This window comes from Balaenoptera musculus, chromosome 7 (genome assembly GCF_009873245.2).
Source record: "Balaenoptera musculus isolate JJ_BM4_2016_0621 chromosome 7, mBalMus1.pri.v3, whole genome shotgun sequence".
NCBI classification, from domain to species: domain Eukaryota; kingdom Metazoa; phylum Chordata; class Mammalia; order Artiodactyla; family Balaenopteridae; genus Balaenoptera; species Balaenoptera musculus.
The window spans coordinates 14652995-14672464 of NC_045791.1; the positions used below are offsets into that span (position 1 = coordinate 14652995).

Sequence of the window (19470 nt, forward strand, 5' to 3'; positions counted from 1 at the left end):
TTGCCTTCAAAGTCTGATTCTCTAGGAATTCCTCCTCCCGTTGCCAGACCTCCAGGTTGGGCAGCCTGACGTGGGGCTCAGAACCTTCACTCCAATGGGTGGATTTCTGTGCTATAAGTGTTCTCCAGTTTGTGAGTCACCCACCCAGCAGTTATGGGATTTGATTTTATTGTGATTCCGCCCCTCCTACCATCTCACTGAGGCTTCTCCTTTGTCTTTGCATGTGGGGTATCTTTTTTGGTGAGTTCCAGTGTCTTCCTGTCGATGACTGTTCAGCAGTTAGTTGTGATTCCGGTGGTCTCGAAAGAGGGAGTGAGAGCATGTCCTTCTACTCCGCCATCTTGAACCAATCTCGTCACTGAACATTTTAATGAAGGGTTTCTTTTTCATTATAAAGGTAATATATGTTCATTGTAGAACATTAGGAAAATACTTAAGAAAAAAGAACAAAAAATCATCTGAAAGGTTGCTAGGCAAATACAAGACTTTTACTGTTTGCAAATATTGTCTCCTGGAAATTTAATATGCATTTTCAAATAATTTTGTTTAAGTGGCATAAATATTTGAACTCCTTAATCACTAAGAAATATAGCTTAAACAGTTCTGAGGAATAGACTTTTAAAAACATATTTTTATTTTTAATCCTAGTGGGGAACTAGTGGCAAATCTAGAACAATTTGATGAAATTTTAATAAAGGACTATTTACAAATATAGGACAAAGGGCAGGGAGGTCATAAGGGGTAGTACCATAACCCAGGGCTTATGACAAGGGCTAGGCCTGCAGGTCAAGGGGAGAGAGCAGTTACATGGAGTTTGTTGCATGAAAGATCCACAGTGACCTTCACCCAAGAGTCAGAGCTACTTGGGTGACTCCACAGGGATAGCACTGGAGAAATACAGACTCCAAAGTCACTTTTCTGCCTCTCTTCAGTCACCTATAGGATTCACTTTAGCTGGATCCAATTGGCAGCCAAATGGCAGCAGAACTTAAGTCATCAGTACAAACTCCTGCTGGGGTAGAGACCATGGGAGAGCAAAACAATTAAGAGTGGCTCTGAAAAGACAAATGGAAGATATTCAGGGCACAAATCAGTATTCTATTAAAGTTTATTTACAAATCCCCCCTTTTATTATTTTTATTATGTTTTTTCACTTCTATCAGTAGCATGGTTATAATTTTCTCTCTTCAGGATTATCTCTTCAGTATAAGCCATTAAAAGGAAAAATATAGGGTAAATAGATATAAAAGATTTAATGCTTATGGTTGAGTTATTTTTTTCCAAAAGATTTGCTGTAATTTATATTTCTACCAGCAATTTATGAGAGCCTTGTTATATCCTCATTAGCAATGTAAATTTTTTGATGTTATTAATTTGTTAGGAAAAATTACTTGGCAGTGTTTTACTTTGCATTTCTTTGATAACTGGTGGTTTAAAGGTTTTCCATGTTTGTTAAATATTTTCATTTTTCTTTATTCAATATACTTTTCATGCTTTACTCTACTTTGTGTGGCCCCAAAATGAGTTATGACTGATTCATTAGTTTAATGAAGATTAACCTGAAGATCCATTAACCCAAAGATTTACTTGCAATCAAATGCAAATTTTATCTCAATAAATAATTGTCTTTTGAAAAGAAAATTAAGCACCTGATCACTGTTCACAGTCCCTTTTTGTTTTTCTTGATCCTGAGACTATCACTAAGTGATAATTCACTCAGAATTCACTTATAAATGAGAAAATCAGAAAGGTTTCCCTCAGAGGAAAGTGTGTCATGATTTGCAACAAAAGTTATTAGAAAACAACATTGCCTTTTAACAGTAGAATAAAATTAATTAAAGTCAGGTTGGGGATTTTAAAAAATATATCATTTTGGCAGAATATGCAATGTAACACAAATAGTTGCTGTTTATTGAGTGTCTCCTATGTTGCAAATGTATCTCATCCTCACAGAAAATTCATTTGCTAATATTTTTACAAGGAAATTGATTCTATGAGATTATACCCACAAAAGGTATGTGGTGGACTCACTTTATACACTAATTTTTCTATCTGTGAAATTCAGCCTTCTTTCTATTTTATCAAATAAACTGTCTTTATTATCATTATTGTTGCCGTTAGTGTTAGTATTCAACAGATTTAATTTGCTTACCATAACCGCTTTAGGATTTACACTAAGTAGAAACTAAAAGATGTGCTAACTGATTTCCAACCACACAGAACTCCATTAACTATTTAGAAGTTTTGTCTTTCTCTAGAATAGGCAGGAAGTCTCCATATGGTGGTATTTGAAGAGTATAAAAGGTCTTTCTCTGTCCTCTAAAAATGATATTTGTCATTCAACATTTCACTTTTATGCCTGCCTCTCCTTTAAGTCAAAGCATTTAAGTAAGACTACTACTTAAACCTAAGTATGTGATGAGACAGACAAAAACACAGTAGAATGAGCTGCCATTGTATGGTAGTGATAATAAACCCTATTCTGGAGTCAGACGATCTTATTTGATTCCTGGTGCTGCCACCTATTATATTAGAGTGCCTCTAGCCAAGTTTTTTAACCTCTTTGTGGCTCAGTTCCCTCATCTGTAAAAAAGGATAATAAAATTAACAACATCAGGGGGTATTCTGAGGAGTAAATGTGTTAATAAATATAAGCCTCATTTACTAGATTATGGTAAATCATTACAGCATGAGAGTGTTGATTAAATAAAGTTTTTAAATGAAAGAAGGAAAAGAAGGATAGATGAAAGGAAGGAAACAGGGAGGCAGGAAGCAACCTGGCTATTCATTTTTAAGATCAGCTCAGCCATGTTTGTATTTATACACTCTCCTATTAAAGTTCTTAAACACACTGACCATATCTTACTAGCAATGAACACCCAGCCTCTGTCATATTGCCTGATAAAGTAAGTCCTCGCTCAACAGATGATGGACAATTGAATAATTTTTCCCAAAAGTAAATGTGTTGCTCTGGAGGAATAATCTATATGAGGCTCAAGAAAGAATGAACCAGAGTATAAGGGGCCAGTAGGCTGAAATATATCTAAATGAGTCTCATCATTCACTCCTCATTCAATTAAGATACAGTAGATAGCCTATTTCAGGCATATAAGAACCAACTCCAATTGTAACATGGCTCAAACCATTTGCTTTAATGTTTCTCTTACACACACAAGGTCAAGTTGATGGTGCCTATGCTACTTTCCCCAGGCTGGGGCCTCCTTTGAAGAAGGCTCTATAGAGTACAACAGTCAGAATAAATAATATAATATTAAGGACCAATGCCAACCATGATGTTGTCTTCATGTACTTACTTGCTGGGTTGTCCGTGCCATGTAGGCTGACCACTGGAACCCCTGGACCTAGATTTTAGAAATGTATGTATAAACATTTTAAAGACATCTAAGTAATAACTACTGGAAGATTACATGATAGAGTTCTTTTTTCCAAATATAAGCATTTCATAGTTAAAACAGAATGAAACAGAAACCCGATTATTAGATTTCATTCCTTTCTATGGACATTTTATTCAGAGAAGTAAGAATATACGGGGAAAGAAACTATTTGCAGGATTACTGTTACAATTCTCCCTTCTCCAAAATGTCCTATACTTCTATAGTTCTATGGTTTTAGCCAATCTTATGCACTTTACTCTCTTTTTATCTAGTCTTTTATAGAATCGTCACTGATGTTCAGAAAGTTGATTCACAGCCCTGTGAACCCTCATCCACTTATCCAAGATTAAATTCTATTTACCACTTAGCCAAGAAAGAAAGAATGCATGTATATTAGAAATATTTTGGCACAGTGGTTAAGAATCCACCTGCCAATGCAGGGGACATGGGTTCGAGCCCTGGTCCGGGAAGATCCCACATGCTGCGGAGTAACCAAGCCCGTGCACCACAACTACTGAGGCTGCGCTCTAGAGCCCGGTTTGCAGGGCAGAAATAGAGACACAGATGTAGAGAACAAATGTATGGACACCAAGGGGGGAAAGTGGCGGGGGTGGTGGCGGTGGTGGGATGAATTGGGATATTGGGATTGACATGTATACATTAATATGCATAAAACAGATAACTAATAAGAACCTGCTGTATAAAAAAATAAATAAAATAAAATTCAAAAATTCAAAAAAATAAAAATAAAAGCAAAAAAAAAAGAAATATTTCACCCACAAGATAAATTAAAAATTGGAACTAATTATATATTAATTTTAAAAATACATTAACTGGAATTATTAATTATTTCAAATATACTGGATAATTCAAGTGTAACCATAAGATGTTATCTTAAAACTTCACTTCTCTAAGGAACTCTGTCTAGGGGTCTAATGGTTTTTCTCTGGTGTCATCCAACAAGTACTTCTCTTTTTTGATGACTTTATTTCAGATGTCAAGAGAAAAATAACTAAAAAGAAAAAGTATTGGTCTCTTCCTCATGGTGTCTTAAAACACGAATGTGTAAGGTACCAGCTGAAGCAGTAGCACTCAATCCATCACATTATAAGAGGACATACCCATTTCATCTCTGGGAAATACAGTATCCTATTAAAGGGACAATGATTCCTATCAGTATAACCTAGACATACCATACTACTGTGTAAGGCTATAGCATACTGTTACCAGATAGAAGAAATAATTGGGGTGAACATAATTTCTCAAAATTGAAGGGGACTAGACCCTGGGAATTAAAGTTCTGTAGATCCTAAATTTCTTAACAACCAAGCCATTATTTTAATAAGGAAACTATTGTTTTTCCTAATGTCTAGGTAAATTAGTTTATTATTCTAGCTTGACTTGGCTGATGGAAATATGTTTATTCACTTTTTTAAAAGGTCCATGTCAAACAGCACTTATTGATCATGTGTATGTGCACATATTGACTTACTCCCAATTTCTATCTTTTAAATAAAGTAATGGATACAATTTACATCTCAATAAACCCCTAATTTATAACTTTTTAACAAAACCTTACATAAACTAAGAATATCAAATCATACAGCTAGGATAATCATTACTAATGATAGTAATAGATACTGATCAAATAAAATGAATAAAATAAATTTTATCAGAAATCATCTATTACCTTTACAGAGTAATAAGAAATGTTGATTCATGGGACTAAAACTGGCACCAAAATATGTACATTGTTCTTTCATAAAGTTACATGAAATGCATTGACGATTCAATAATCCTTCAGTAGAAGCACTGGGGAAAGAAAAAGAAAGTTAGAAATGCTACTATTCCAGGTCCTTGAATGTGTGGTATCTATATTTAAATATTAACATAAACAAAGAAGCTACAGCATTACTTGGCTGAGGTTCCTTGTAAATTATGACTTACCATAGAAATGCAAACAAAGTCAATTCCCATTACTAATGTTAAGACATATGCATTTTTCTTCTCTGTAATAAAATTAAAATTATGTACACCTATATATATGTAATATGTATATATGCTTACAAAGAAACTGATTTTCACAGGACACAATATTACTTATTCTTATTTATATTTTTATAGACATTTCTTTGTAAAGTCTTAAAAGAAATTACCCACAGAGACAAGCATAAAGTCACCAGCAATAATATTAGTTGGAAGAACTAATGTTTTCACAAGTCACACACATATAAAAAGCTCATGATTTCCTAAATTCAACATTAGATTTTGATATTAGTACCAGATTTTCCCCACTAAATACTTGCACTGAATTTTTGGAAAAGAAAAGCTATTTTTGAATGATAATATATATAATGTTAATGCTCATACATACTTCGAGACATCAAGGAGATAGATAAAGAGAAAAGCACTCATCTCTTTATTTTACAAACAATGGTGCTTAAGGTCAGAGGGGTTGAAATATTAACCCAAAGTTAAATTTCATGTATAGATTCATTTATTTTGTAAATAGAGATTAATTGTAAATTATCTATGCTGCTAAATGAGAACACTCTTGATGATACATTTTTTAAAACTTGGCTGGACAAAATATTCTCAATTTCATTTTGGAACAAAACACATAGTATAGTATAGTTCACAAAGTCACAGCTTCACATTTGAAACATTTTGGGCTCATTATAATCCAAAATTTTCCTTTTCTAGTCAAGGTGATTAATATACTAGGCACTTAAACACATTAGCTAGTTTCACCATTATGACAAATCATACCCATTTTTTTTCTTTTAAGTTGTGGTATATACGTAAAACAACATTCAACATTTTAACCATTTTTCAAGTATATGGTTCAATGTCATTAATTACAGTCACAATGTTGCACAACTATCACCACAGAAACTATGAATGTGTGCCAGTCACTATTAGTCACAGCTATTTAGTGACATAACTAGAATTTAAAACCTTTTCTCTCTCTACTCTTCCATATAATTTTTCAGATCCAAGTTTCCTAAAAATTCTGTTGGTACTTTCTCATTATTTAGATTATGAAATTACTAAAATAGAGAAAAGCACATCTTGAGACAAAATAATGACACCGAATATGCTAGCAGTTCTGATTCTGCAGAAGCATCTAATCCCATAAATTAAATCAACCAATTATTATTTTTATGGCCTGGACAAGACAATGATTGAGTTTTCTGGGTCAAACACTAATATTATCTTACAGTCAAGCAAACTGGCACTTGATGAGCCATTTAAAGGGAGATTTATTGGTATTATATTTTCTTTATAACACAGCCCTCTGCACTAGTACAGGTCATAGATATATTGACTTTTGTACTGCTCTGCCTCAGTCACTGGGGACATAAGACAAGCACACAAATCTAAGAACTCACTGTGATTCAAATCACATTTTAGGCTAATAAAGGGAGGAGAGAGAGGATGAGGCATCTCTACTAGCTGAAGCCAAGTCTAATTTTCTGACACTGTCATTTTTCGCTAAGAGTTTTTACAAAATGAGAAAAATAAAACATCGGTCCAGTATTTCCACATCTCTAAAGGCTTGTTCTTGACTGCCAATATTAACCACAGTATAAGTTTCAAGAAAGATAAGCTTCAGGTAACCACAAAGAGAAAGCGACCAGTACTTTAATCAAGACCTCTAAACCAAAATTAGAATCATTCTCTTTAAATAAACAGCTGTTCTTCTTTTGGAAGCCATTAGAATTGAGAACATGTGTTCCAGACTCTAAGAGAAAAAAACAAAGAGTGTGAAGATGACATATTGGGATATGTGATAAAAAGGAGAGGCTCACTTCAGATGAAAACAATTTATGCATAAGTAAGAGTGTGTGGATGAATTAGAGAGAGTTAAGGTACTTGAAACATGCATTTTTACTCTCAAAGGAAAGTCTAGGCTACTTGGTAAGAATCATTGGTGACACTTCCTCAAACATGATGAATTTCCACTGAGAATAGGCCATGGCAATTTTGACACCTTAAAAATGGATCTGTGAAATTAGAAAGTGTATATGAGTCTATAACTGTAAGTTGCTTGCCAGACAAAAATAAAAGTCATTCTTGGGAGGTCCTGGTGAAAGTTTTCTGAGTGAGGAGACATTTTTAATACTAAATAGGTATGACCTTAACCCCTTTTATGAATATAACTTTTCATCCGGGAAAGTTGGACAGATGAAAATCCACTGCTTTATTTTAGTAAGCAAGGACCATTCCTGGTTAAATAACAATCAATGGATTATACACATTATGGGGGCGGGGGGGAAGAGAAACTGCCACTTGATCCACTCTACTAAATGTTCACAATGCTTTTATTTTGTTTGGGAATACATCACATGTGTACAATATTAATCCCCTGAAAATTTAAAATGAGGCGTAGCAGAAGAAAAGCCACTGGGGAAAATATGTAAATGTCTGTGATGTGGGTAGTTGAGAAAAGCAAGCCTCAAAAAAAAAAAAAAAAAAAAAAAAGATATTTTGAGACTGTAAAAACAAATGAGGGAAAAAATAAAGGAGGAATAAGATGGTCTCCACTTCAGTTCCAACTCTTCAGGCTCACAGTGGTCCAGAGCTGAGGGACTGGGCCAAGAGTGTGAGGTTTTGTCATTCTGAGTTGGTTCTCTCCTAGCCATACCAAAAATGAAACTTCAGATTTCTCCATCCCATCATTATGCTGGGTAGATGGCCCCTGAGGAATCAACCTGCGCAGGAAGATCCTCTCACATTGCTTACCTGTACAGCTGCCTCCCTCTGGGAGACGACTCGGTGCTCAGAAAGTAACTGCCCATGAAAGAAAACAACACAAACATCAGGCATCAATCAATTTTTGCCACACCGAGTTTTCACCTGAATTTTCACACTGTCAAAGAACAGGCAAGAGCTCTTCTATTATTTAACGGCAGGACTTGATCCATTTGGGAAACGCATATTTTTTTCTTAAAATATTGTCAACAGTTTCCCATGATCTCTCTCAATCTCTCTGAGTGTGCGTGTGTGCGTGTGTGTGTGCATGTGTCTGTGCAGCTAAGTATCCCTCTGCGTGAAGTATAGGGAGAATCTTAAAGAAAAGGTTGTTCTTTACATGGCCAGGCTACTTGGATTAGGACCATGGTAAGCAAAACATAAATCTAGCAGAAAAGATTGCATTTGACAACAGTGACTTCCAACCTGACTAGAGAACCAAAAACACTCACATTTTTTGCGTCATTTCATCGTATGCCAGGATCTTTATCACTTCCCAGTTTCCTGATGTCAGATGCCGCACGGTAATTTGCTCACTTTTACTCTGCAAAGAAATAGAATATATTGATTTTCTTCTTATTTAAACAGCAACTCTCTGGTCAGCACAAAAGTACTAACCGTCTGTATCACTTGTAATTCTTTAGTTCTCAGCTAATGTTGAGTTTCTCATTTTCAATCTCAAGAATATATCCGCATGTGCATAAACATAGATGCAGGTAAGATGGTGCCTTTATTCCTATGCTGTAGGAAAACCATTCAGAAAACATCTCCAGGTGAGGATAACGTGTGCGTCATCATCTTGACATAGGAAGTCATCGGGGCATTTGGTACAGACACAGGACCTTGTTAACTCTCATCTAAATGATCGACAGCTATGCAGTTTGGAAAGCTTTAAATAAAATATTTCAAACAAACTTCATTCCAAATAGATTCTGTTATATTGTTTTAACCTTTACAGATGTGCATTGCTATATGATTTGCTATTTTCACTCAATAATTTATTTCTGAGATCATTAAATATCATCATTATTGATGATGAGATCATCAATAGTTTATTTCTGAGATCACATTGACCCTTGTAGACATAGTTTATTTTCATTGCTATATGGTATTTTATTGTATGTACGAACACAGTAAAATTTATTTTTTGACATTTTAGTTTTTCCAAATTATTGCTCTTAAAAACAAGTTGTCTATAAACAGTTTTACTAATGTCTCCTGGTGCACGTGGCAGGATTTTCTTGAGATGAACACTGATAAATGGGATTGCTTGGTCAAAAGATAAATGTCTCCTACCTAACTCAATAGTGACATTATTTTCCGAAGTTGTGCTGATTTAGAATCTACTAGCAATGTGAGTTTCTGTTGCTCCACATTTTCTCCACTTCCTCACCAACAGTTAATTACATCAGACTATTTAATTTTTTGTCAAACTAATGAGTGTGAAATTGTATCTCATTCACTTCCTTTATTTTTAAGGAAATATTCAAATCTACAGAAAGGTTAATGCATAGTACATGAATACCCATAAAACCGTTACCTAGATTCACCAAACATCAACATTTTGAATATTTGCCCTCCCCCTTTCTTCATATGCTAAATCATATGAAAGGAAGTTGAAAGCATCAGACTATTTCAGCTCTAAATATTTCAGTATACATCTCTCAAAATTAACAGTATTTTCTCATATAAGCAAATTGCATATCACACCTATGAATAACAACATTAATATCATCTAAATATATAGTCTGTATTCTAATTTCCACACTGCCCTATGTAACCCAAATATCTCCATATCTATATATCTATATCTATCTATCTATCTACATATCTATCTATCTACCTAATTGCTTTGGGTTGTCACCTCTTTAGTCTCTTTTAAAGTAAAAGTTATCCTATCTTTTCTTGATTTCTACAACATTGACCATTTTGGGGGCGGGAATTGCTGCGGCATGTGGCGTGCGGAACTTCCCTGACCAGGGATTGAACCCGTGCTCCCTTCATTGGAAGGGTGGAGTCTTAACCACTGGACCACCAGGGAAGTCCACATTGACCATTTTTAAGACTCTTGGTCCAGTGGTCTGATATATAGAGCATTTTGGATTTATCTGATTTTTTTTAATGATATAATTTAGGCTCACATTTTTGGCAAGAATATAATACAGGTGATATTGGATACCTCTTATGCTTCATATTAGGAAACACACCATTACACTTCTTCCCACTCTTAACAATGCTGTTTACAAGGTAACTGATATATATCCATTGTAAAGTACATTTTGCCCTGTAGTTAAAAGTGGGATGATGCTTGCACATTACATGAATAGCTTTTCCTCCATGACTTTCCACTCAGTAGTTTTGGCATCCATTCATGACCTTTCCCTGAGCAAATTATCATTTGGAAGTGTTTTTCTAACTCTAACATCCATTCTATATTTATTAGGTGGTATTCTTCTGTAAAAAAAGAACTTTCCCTACTTTTTCCCCTCACATGTGTCCATTCTCTTTATCTCCCTCTTCCTCATACTACTATGAACATTTTTAATCTGATGTGTTACACTCCATTACTGTTATTTTGTTGTTGTTGTCATTCTTTATGATGCTGAAATTGACAAAATTTGGTTAGTGGGACCCCTTCAAGCTAACCCCTCTATTCTTTGGAAATGATTATGTTAGTTTTAGAGCACTTCCTTGTTTTCTGCACAGTAAGATGTTCTAAGATCACTTCTTATCTCCCATATCCATAAACAATAATCTTTCCAATGAATATTTTCTACTGGATTATGATATAAAATCTGGGCTTAGGTGTGCTCATTACTACTCTAATGTTATTAGCTCTGCACCTTTTCAGAGGAGATAGATAGGCAGAGGAGATAAATAGGCAGCCAGACAGATGTCCATATGTTCTCTGTGTGTAGGTGTATGTGTGTGTTCTTAGTCACACCTCAGTTAAAATTCATAACAGTTTGATTTACATTTAGCTGCATTATCTTCTCTTAGTATTTCAATTTAAGCTTTGATGTCCTCATTCTTTTTATTTTAAAGTATGTACATGGTCAAAAATAAAGTATAAATATGTGTATATATACATTGACAGAAGTCTTGATCTCACCACATTCTCATCACATAGAAAAAACTTTTCTTCATTTGGTTCTTATTTATCCTTCTTTTCTGGGGGTAGATTTTTATAATTAAAAAATTAATATTTTATTACTATAAATATAAATGCTAATCTAATTACATATATATGTACAAATTAGAGAGATTGTGGGACGTGCTCTATATCAATTGTTATATATCATCTTCTTTTTAATTCTTAAATAGTTCTGCCTTGCATGGATGTACCATACTTCATTCAACTAGCCTCCAATAATGCAAATAATCTATAGTGATTATTATCTCAAATAATGCTTTAGTGATTAACCCTGTATATATGTTTGTTTGTGGTTTAATGTGTAGGGAAATATCTTCAGGATATATTCCTCCATAGGGAAAGTACCATTCTGCACATCTACCAGTAATGTATAAGGTGCCTGTTTTCCGATGGACATACAACGACCTACAGAAATGATCCCTGAAAGTACAGTCTTCCCATGAACATGTTACAGAACACATTGTTCACTGTTTGAACTTTTGCTAATCTGACAAGTGAGAAATGTTGCTGTGGTAGACGCTATGATACGCCAACCAGCACTCCCTTCTAGAAGGAAGGACCTACCTCTCCAGTGGCTAGAAGTCCTGCTGGAAGAAGGCCCTCAGCTGTCAGTCCGCGGACGGCCTGAACTGAAGAAAATGGCCTCACCCAAGATCATACCTCTTTTCAACAGCCCTTGAAAGGACAACCTGATCCATATTGGGATATAGAAGCCCGGCCCTCTTGCTCTAATTTGGGACTTCTCTGAAGGGCTATCCCAGTGCAGAACTCTCTGTGGGGTTAGCTGAAACCTTCATTCAGATGGCTCTGCCACTCAAATTCTTCTGCCCCATGTCGCTTTCTTTTCCTCCTTTCCAGAGTTACTGATCTCTGTAATAACTGGCCTGCAGGCTAATCTTTATTTCACAGTTGGCTTCCTGTGACACAACTTGTGACAGGTATATTAGTGTATTTTCATCTTGCATTTCGCTTGGAAGAAAAGTTGAGCATCTATATTTATCTATATATGTGCAAATGCTTATATATATACATATAATATATAATAAGCCATTTGCATAATTGTTTTATCTGACTCTCTGCTAATGTTTGTCTCTGTTATCTATTCGATCAGATTTCTTTGTATTCTGGTCTTATTTATTTTTTAAGAGCTCTTTGTGTCTTTATATCCATTTATGTGAGGTATATGCTGCAAACATATTCTCCTGGTTTGTCATTTTGTGTTGACATTGGTTATGATAGCATTTTTCCCCCAACTTTTTTTTTCTGTTCTTTATAAAATCAAGTTTACCAACGTATTCTTATATTACTTCTAAGCGATGATGCGTAGTTTAAAGGCTTTCTTCAAACTAAGGTTACAAAGAATTTACTGATGTTTTCTCCTAGTACAGGTAAGATTTAAGTTTTAAAGTTAGAGCTTTGTCATTTTAGAGTTATGGTGGTAGTCTGGAACTACTTTTACCTTTTCCTAAGGGATATTCAGTTTTCCTAAAATGATTTTATAAAAACTTAATTTTTTCAGTGGTTTGAAATGCCACCTTTATTATATATTAAATTTCCATATGTACCTGAGTCTATTTCTGTACTGTCTATACTATTACATTTATCTCTGTTAAGTCACGCCCCAATATCACACATTTTATAGATTTTTTTAACATCCATATTATTTAGGACTCACACCCACTCATTGTTCTTTTTTTTAGGATTTCCCTAGATAATACTACATTTTTATTTTCCCAAAGAAGCTTAAAAATAAGCATATCTAGTTCAAGCAAATAAAAACTTACTGGAATATCTTATTGGGATACTATTAATTTTATAATTAATACTGATCTTATGATCTTCAGTTATTTTTTAGAAGAACATAGATATTTTTCCATTTGTTCAAGTCTACTTTATGTCTTTCCAGAATGTTTTAATGTTGTCCTCATATGGGTTTTGTACATTTCATATAATTTCATTTTCATATTTATTACTAAGTATTTTATATTTTGCTGCTATTGTCTAAAGGCCTCTCTCTTCCACTATACCTTCTAATTGGTTATTGTTTGCATATATGAAAGCTATTGATTTCTGTATGCTAAATATCTATCCTGCTGTCTCACTAAATGCTTTTCCAAATCTTACAGCTGGTTGTTTATTCTTGTCTCATTAACTAATACCTCCAAAGTCATATTACATAATAGTGGAGATAGTGTGCATCTTCCCTTGCTCCTGACCTTGATGGGAATGACACCAGATTGGCTTTTGGGCTGAGGTATACATGTTTTATCACTTTAAGAAATTATCCCCAATTCCTATATATATATATATATATATATATATATACTTTTTTTTTTTTAACCAGAAATGGGTATTAAATTTTGTAAAAGGCTTTTACAGCAACTATAAAGAAAACCTATTCTACAGACAATTTAAATTTTACTGGCATTGCCTTTGAAAGTCTAATAAGATTCTTTTATGAAATCATGTGGGCCTGGTGCTCACTTGTGGTGTAGTTCTTTGACAACATTCTGCTTCTTCTACGTCATTAATCAGTTTAAGCTCTGCATCTCTCCTGGGGACAGTTCTAAGTGTATTTCTTCATGAAATTTTTCATTTCATCTAAATTTTCAAACGAATGACATAGAGTTCTGCAAAATTATCTCTTACGATTTATTCAAATGCCCTTTGTTTATTTCCCATTAGCCATTTCTAATTTTATACCAGTTTGCTTTCTCCCTTTTTTTCTTTGATTGGATGAGCATGTGTCTTGTCTCCTGTGTGTGTGTGTGTGTGTGTGCACATGTTTTCAAAGGGTAAACATTATTTTTTCACTTATTAGTTCTACCCTTTTCTATTTATAAACTACTTCATTTCTGCTTCAAATTTAATCATTCCCCCTTTTCTAATGTATGCTGCATTTTGCTGATAATTTTCTATTTGAGTTGGAAATACAACTTATTTCATTTTTCCATTTTCATTTTTGTAAGTTTGCTAAGTTACGATATTTTTCCTGACAACTTATTCTGATATAAAGTGTTGCCATTCTTTTTCTTATTATTATTTTTTAAATTTTGGAATTTTGACTTGAATTCTCCAGTAAATTGTTTAGTTAGATTTACTTTAAAAATGATTTAGTTGGAAAATCTGTTAAAATATATTATTGATTTCTAGGCGCATTACTTTGTGATTATAGCATGCTTTTATTTAATTTCTAATTTGTAGAACTTACTGATCTTTTTAGATGGATGACCTGATGAATGTTCAACTTTTGACAAAGTTCCACATACATTTGAAACAGATATATAATATCTCTTGTTTAGATGTGTTCAAACATAAATACATAAATACACACATTATATATGCTATATCTATAACCTTACTTACTTTTTTGTCCACTTGACTCAGTTTGAACTGAGAATGAATGGTACAATAAGGTTTCCACATATTAAGTAGTTTCTGGCATTTCTGTTTTATAAAGGTAGCCATCTATCTGGGGCATAGATACAGACAATTGACTGTTATATCTTCCTTGTGATTTGTGGCCTTGAACATTATAAAGCATCTTCTTTTGGTGGTCTTAATGCCTTGTAACATGAAAGCAGCTCTTCTTGTTTGATATCAGGATTTTAGCCTTTCTGAATCATTTTGTTTAAGATATATATTTTGCATAAAAGACTGAACTGGATTCTGTTTCATGAGCCAATCTAAAAAATATTTTTAAAATTTTAGGACATAAGTTAGGCCAATTTACATTTATTGGTATGACTGATACCCTTCTAAAAACTCTATCATATTTTATATGTTTATTTTGAATATTATGTTTAATGAGTTTTTTGTAGGCAGTCTTTCTGTAGTCTGTTTAGTGTTTTGAAATCCAGTGTTAGGTTTTATTTTAACTTTACATGTCATCTTTATATTAATACCTTTAATAATATTTTTCCACTACCACCCCCCTCCAAAGATACTTTGTGTTTCTAGAACATTTTGCTGTTGTTCTGGTTTGTCATTGGATTATGGTTTTAAATGTTACCTCTCTTCCAATGTTTTGCTTATCTTCTATAAAAATGCCAATTAAATATCAGGTGGATCTTATTTCCTTGTCTTACCTAACTTAACTCAGAGCCTTTCTACTTTATTTCTTTCTATTGGCTGTTTTTATGTGTCTTCTTGCTATCCATTAGTATATTTTCAGAAATATCTATTTATTAATTATTAATTATTAATTAATCTTTCAATTAATTATTTCTGTTATTATTTTGTATTATCTTTTCCATTTCCTTCCTGAAATCTGTCACTTTTTGGTTTACAACTTTACTTTCTACTTTATGAGGCCTTTTCTAGGTTTTGAATTTCTCACTTGATAATTTTATGTCTACATATGCTTATTTAATGATAATAATTCATTCTTTTTGATAATAATAGTCATTCTTTTTGGAGTATTGTTTTATAGAATTCTTCTGCCTCATCATTGTTTTTCTTCAGGAAAAGTGTCTTTATGTATTGGAAAAATTTTATTCTACTTTCTGTTTTCCTCATATAGTAATTTTGTAAATCTATTGCCAACCATATTTTGTTCTTTATAAGTATCTTGGATTTTCCAGTATATAGATGCTTAAGAATGGTGAAGGATTAGGTGACTCCCTTGAATTCTAAAGGAGCAGTGTTTCTAAGGAGTGCTATTAACAGCTCCCTAAGAACTAATATCCTGAGAAGCATCCTAATGAGACACCATTTGGAGTGGATAATATGTTTTTTCTATAGAGTTCTTAATTTCTACCACTAGTTTTCACCTTTTCTTTTACCAACAATATTCTAAGAGATGCCTCTCTCTATCAAGTTTTTTTTCTTGTTTTACTTTCTTAGGTGGTAATTTTTTAAAACTGTCATCTTTGGTTTTGTGCATATTCAAGTTACTTCATTCTGATTCATTTTCTCAATGCTGATTTTTAAAAGAAATGTACTAATTTTCCACTATAGATTATGTTATATTATCTAAGCTTTTGATTAATGCCTTTGTCAGCTTAAAGGAGTTCCCTTTATTTTTAAATTTCTAAGGCTTTTGAATATTTGGTAGAACCCACCTTTAAAAAACTACCTGTGCCTGATTTGAATACATTTTAAGACACTGATTCCATTTCCTCAATATTATGGGACAATTCAGGTTGTCTGTTTCTTAAATCAGACCTGGTATTTCTTTTTTCTAGAATTTATCCATTTCACTCAAGCTTTCAAATTTGTCGACATAGCTTATTCATAGCATTTTAAAAAACATTTTAAAATTTGCAGTTATGCCTTCTTTCTATTATTTATACTTTAGGGGCTTGTCCTCTTTTTAAATTAGGTTTGTTATACATTCTAGTGTGAATCATTTTTTTTCAAAGAACCAACTGTTTATTTGGCCAAACCCCTTTATTTTATCTTTACTTTCTATTTCATTAAATTCTACTACTGAGTTTCTCATGTCCTTCTTCTACATTTGAACATATATGTATGAATATAGTATAATTATATTATAAAATAATAAATAATAGATATATATATAATTTAACCCATGAAAAATGTAAAAATTATATTTTATTTTCAAACATATGGCTTTTTAAAAGTTATAATTGTTGTTATTCACTTCTAATTCAATTGCATTGTTTTCAGAGAGTGTAATCTATCAGCTAAATAATACTTCAAATGCATTTTTGGTATAAATATATCTAGAATCTAGGATTTTTGATGTGGGAGAGTTTTATTAAATATCTACTTATACTACTGGAAGCAGAAACTAAAAGGTCATTCCATAATGTATATGTAGTATTAGAATCTTCCTTCAAAAAAACAATAAGTGACTTATTGGTACACATCTGTATTTCAGCATCTTCCTAAATCATCTATTCCTTATTCTTAAAGGGAGCTCTCTAGACTTCTAGCTGCTCAAGGTCAACAACAAGCATGTGACTTCTTTATTTTAACTTCTTCATATGCTGTCTGATGCATTCTGGCACTTTACAAGTATTTGCTGAATAAAAGTATAAATGCAAAGATGAAACCAAATTTCTGAGATTTGAGACAGGCACAGCTTGAAGGCTGGCATGGAGTTCTGAAGTCATATATTTTATTGCCAAATTCCCACAGGACAACAACCCAGTAGATAGTCCTACTTACTCATTTTCAGATCCTGTTTTGAATGGACCAAGGACAGGACTAAGATCTCAGGTTTTAGTGCATCTTTAGTGCCCAATTTCAAGATGAACAAAATCTCAAAACATTAAAAAGTAAAGAAACTTTGATCAATATTTGTACATATCTGGAGATGCATTTTGTTCACAGATTTCTAGATTGCTTATACCTTCTCTGTTTTTCAGAGAATTTTGGGGTGTGTGTGTGTGTGTGTGTGTGTTTTTTAAGGACAGAAGAGTGGCCACATTAAAAGTGATCATGAGCAAAAATCCAATGCTTTGAAAAATGTTTGAACACAGTGTACAGAGAATAAAAATTACACATTCAATGATGCATCTCCGATCAAAATATGTTTCTAAGTGTAGAAGTAAAAGATCTCTTGTTGGAAGCCATGATAACAACCTCACAACCTTTGGACTTTACTTCAAACATCTGTAATTTCTCTGCTTGCTTTATATCTACCAGGGCAACTCTGGGCTGGGGAATAAGTTTCACTCCATTTTACATGTAATAGCATAGACTATCTTTTATAGTTATATAGTTGTTATAAGACTTGTAAGCTATTTTCTAATAATAGCATATTAAGTTTGATCTGGACTCTAGGTAAATTGTCCCAATACCAATCACAATATGGTAGATGACAATACAGTAAATTCAAAATAAATATCAAGGGACTTGACTAGTCTGTACCTCAATTAATTTTCCATCCACCTTCAGCGAAATATAATCACAGGAAAGGAAATTTAACAAAGCAGGAAAGAATAATCATTTTACTTCACAGAAATAATTCTTTCTTTCTGTGCCACCATGATCTCTATTATATTCACTTAGTAGAAGAGAAACACTGATTATGAATATGAAACCATTGTGGAATATTGACAAGGGCAACATGGCAATATACTTTAAATTGAACTCATATTTCACTTTTAATTTTAGAAGGGCAGCAATAAAACTAGTGATTTCATTCATTTTCAAAAGAGCTGAAAATCTAGGAAATAAAGTGTTTTTATTTGGGACATTAGACCTCAGGCACCTCTCCTTGGATTGGCAGAGATTTTATCTTACTTAACAAGTTCAATATGAATTTTATGTATCTATTTATAAGTTGGAAACATATTGGTATCAGTAAAAGTTTAATGATGCATGTGCTTTTCACCTGATTATACACTGTTCATTCAAATTTCTTATAGTAAATTCTGTTTAACTTTTACAGCTTCTAAATAACGGAAATATTGCAGTGCTTAAAAATAGCATGCTTTAATTTATTGTCTATTCATCATGTGAGGTGAACTAATTGTTTTCAGACAATGTCCTAATCAGATACAGCAGTGAAATGTAATGAAAAAATTGTACTGGGTTGATTGGATGATAGAATTGTGGATTGGGGGCATGCTATTTTCTACAGTATTTGTAATGAATAATGGCATTTAAAATTGTTCCAGGTGAAATCATCAGCTCTCATGAGCAAAACTTTGTATTGCTGAATAGAAAAAGTGAATGAATTCACTAATATATATAATTTTTCATTTAACACAGTTTTGGAAGATAACAGGGCAATTGCTTATTCTTATAAATCTGAACCACTTAACATGACTGAAACTCTGTTTATCCCATATTAGAAGGGAAAAAGGCGGCCATGTATTTGACAGAAAACTTTCTCTTGACTGCATCTTACATTGTAAGATATAGGATATTATGGTTCCAAATATGGGAATTCAGGAGTTAGAAGTCTACATAAAGAATTCTACGGGGGAAGAGGGGATAGGGAAATATCTGAAGTGATCTGAAGTGGTCTGCTGTAAAAAGAGGTTTGCATCATTGTTTGATTCAGAAACTACGTAAACTGTTATCAATACTGCATACTCCACAATCTACTCAGAAGGAAATTTATTTTAGCTATAAAGAGTTTTGGAAGAGCCAGTTTTAATTTTTATTATTATCTTTAATGGAATATATAAAAGTAGATAAACCCTACTTATAAATTTTGCTTTCACATATTCATATAGAAAGTATCTG

The 19470-nt window shown here is 33.1% G+C and overlaps 1 protein-coding gene across 1 annotated transcript in view; it reads right to left on the reverse strand.

The window, feature by feature from the left end:
* Positions 1 to 19470, reverse strand: part of DPP10 (dipeptidyl peptidase like 10) — a 674557-nt gene that overhangs the window by 49403 nt on the left and 605684 nt on the right. Inside the window, 4 exon segments of the mRNA XM_036858000.1 lie at positions 3315 to 3362; positions 5086 to 5207; positions 8142 to 8189; positions 8603 to 8694. Coding sequence (XP_036713895.1) covers positions 3315 to 3362; positions 5086 to 5207; positions 8142 to 8189; positions 8603 to 8694 — 310 coding nt within the window.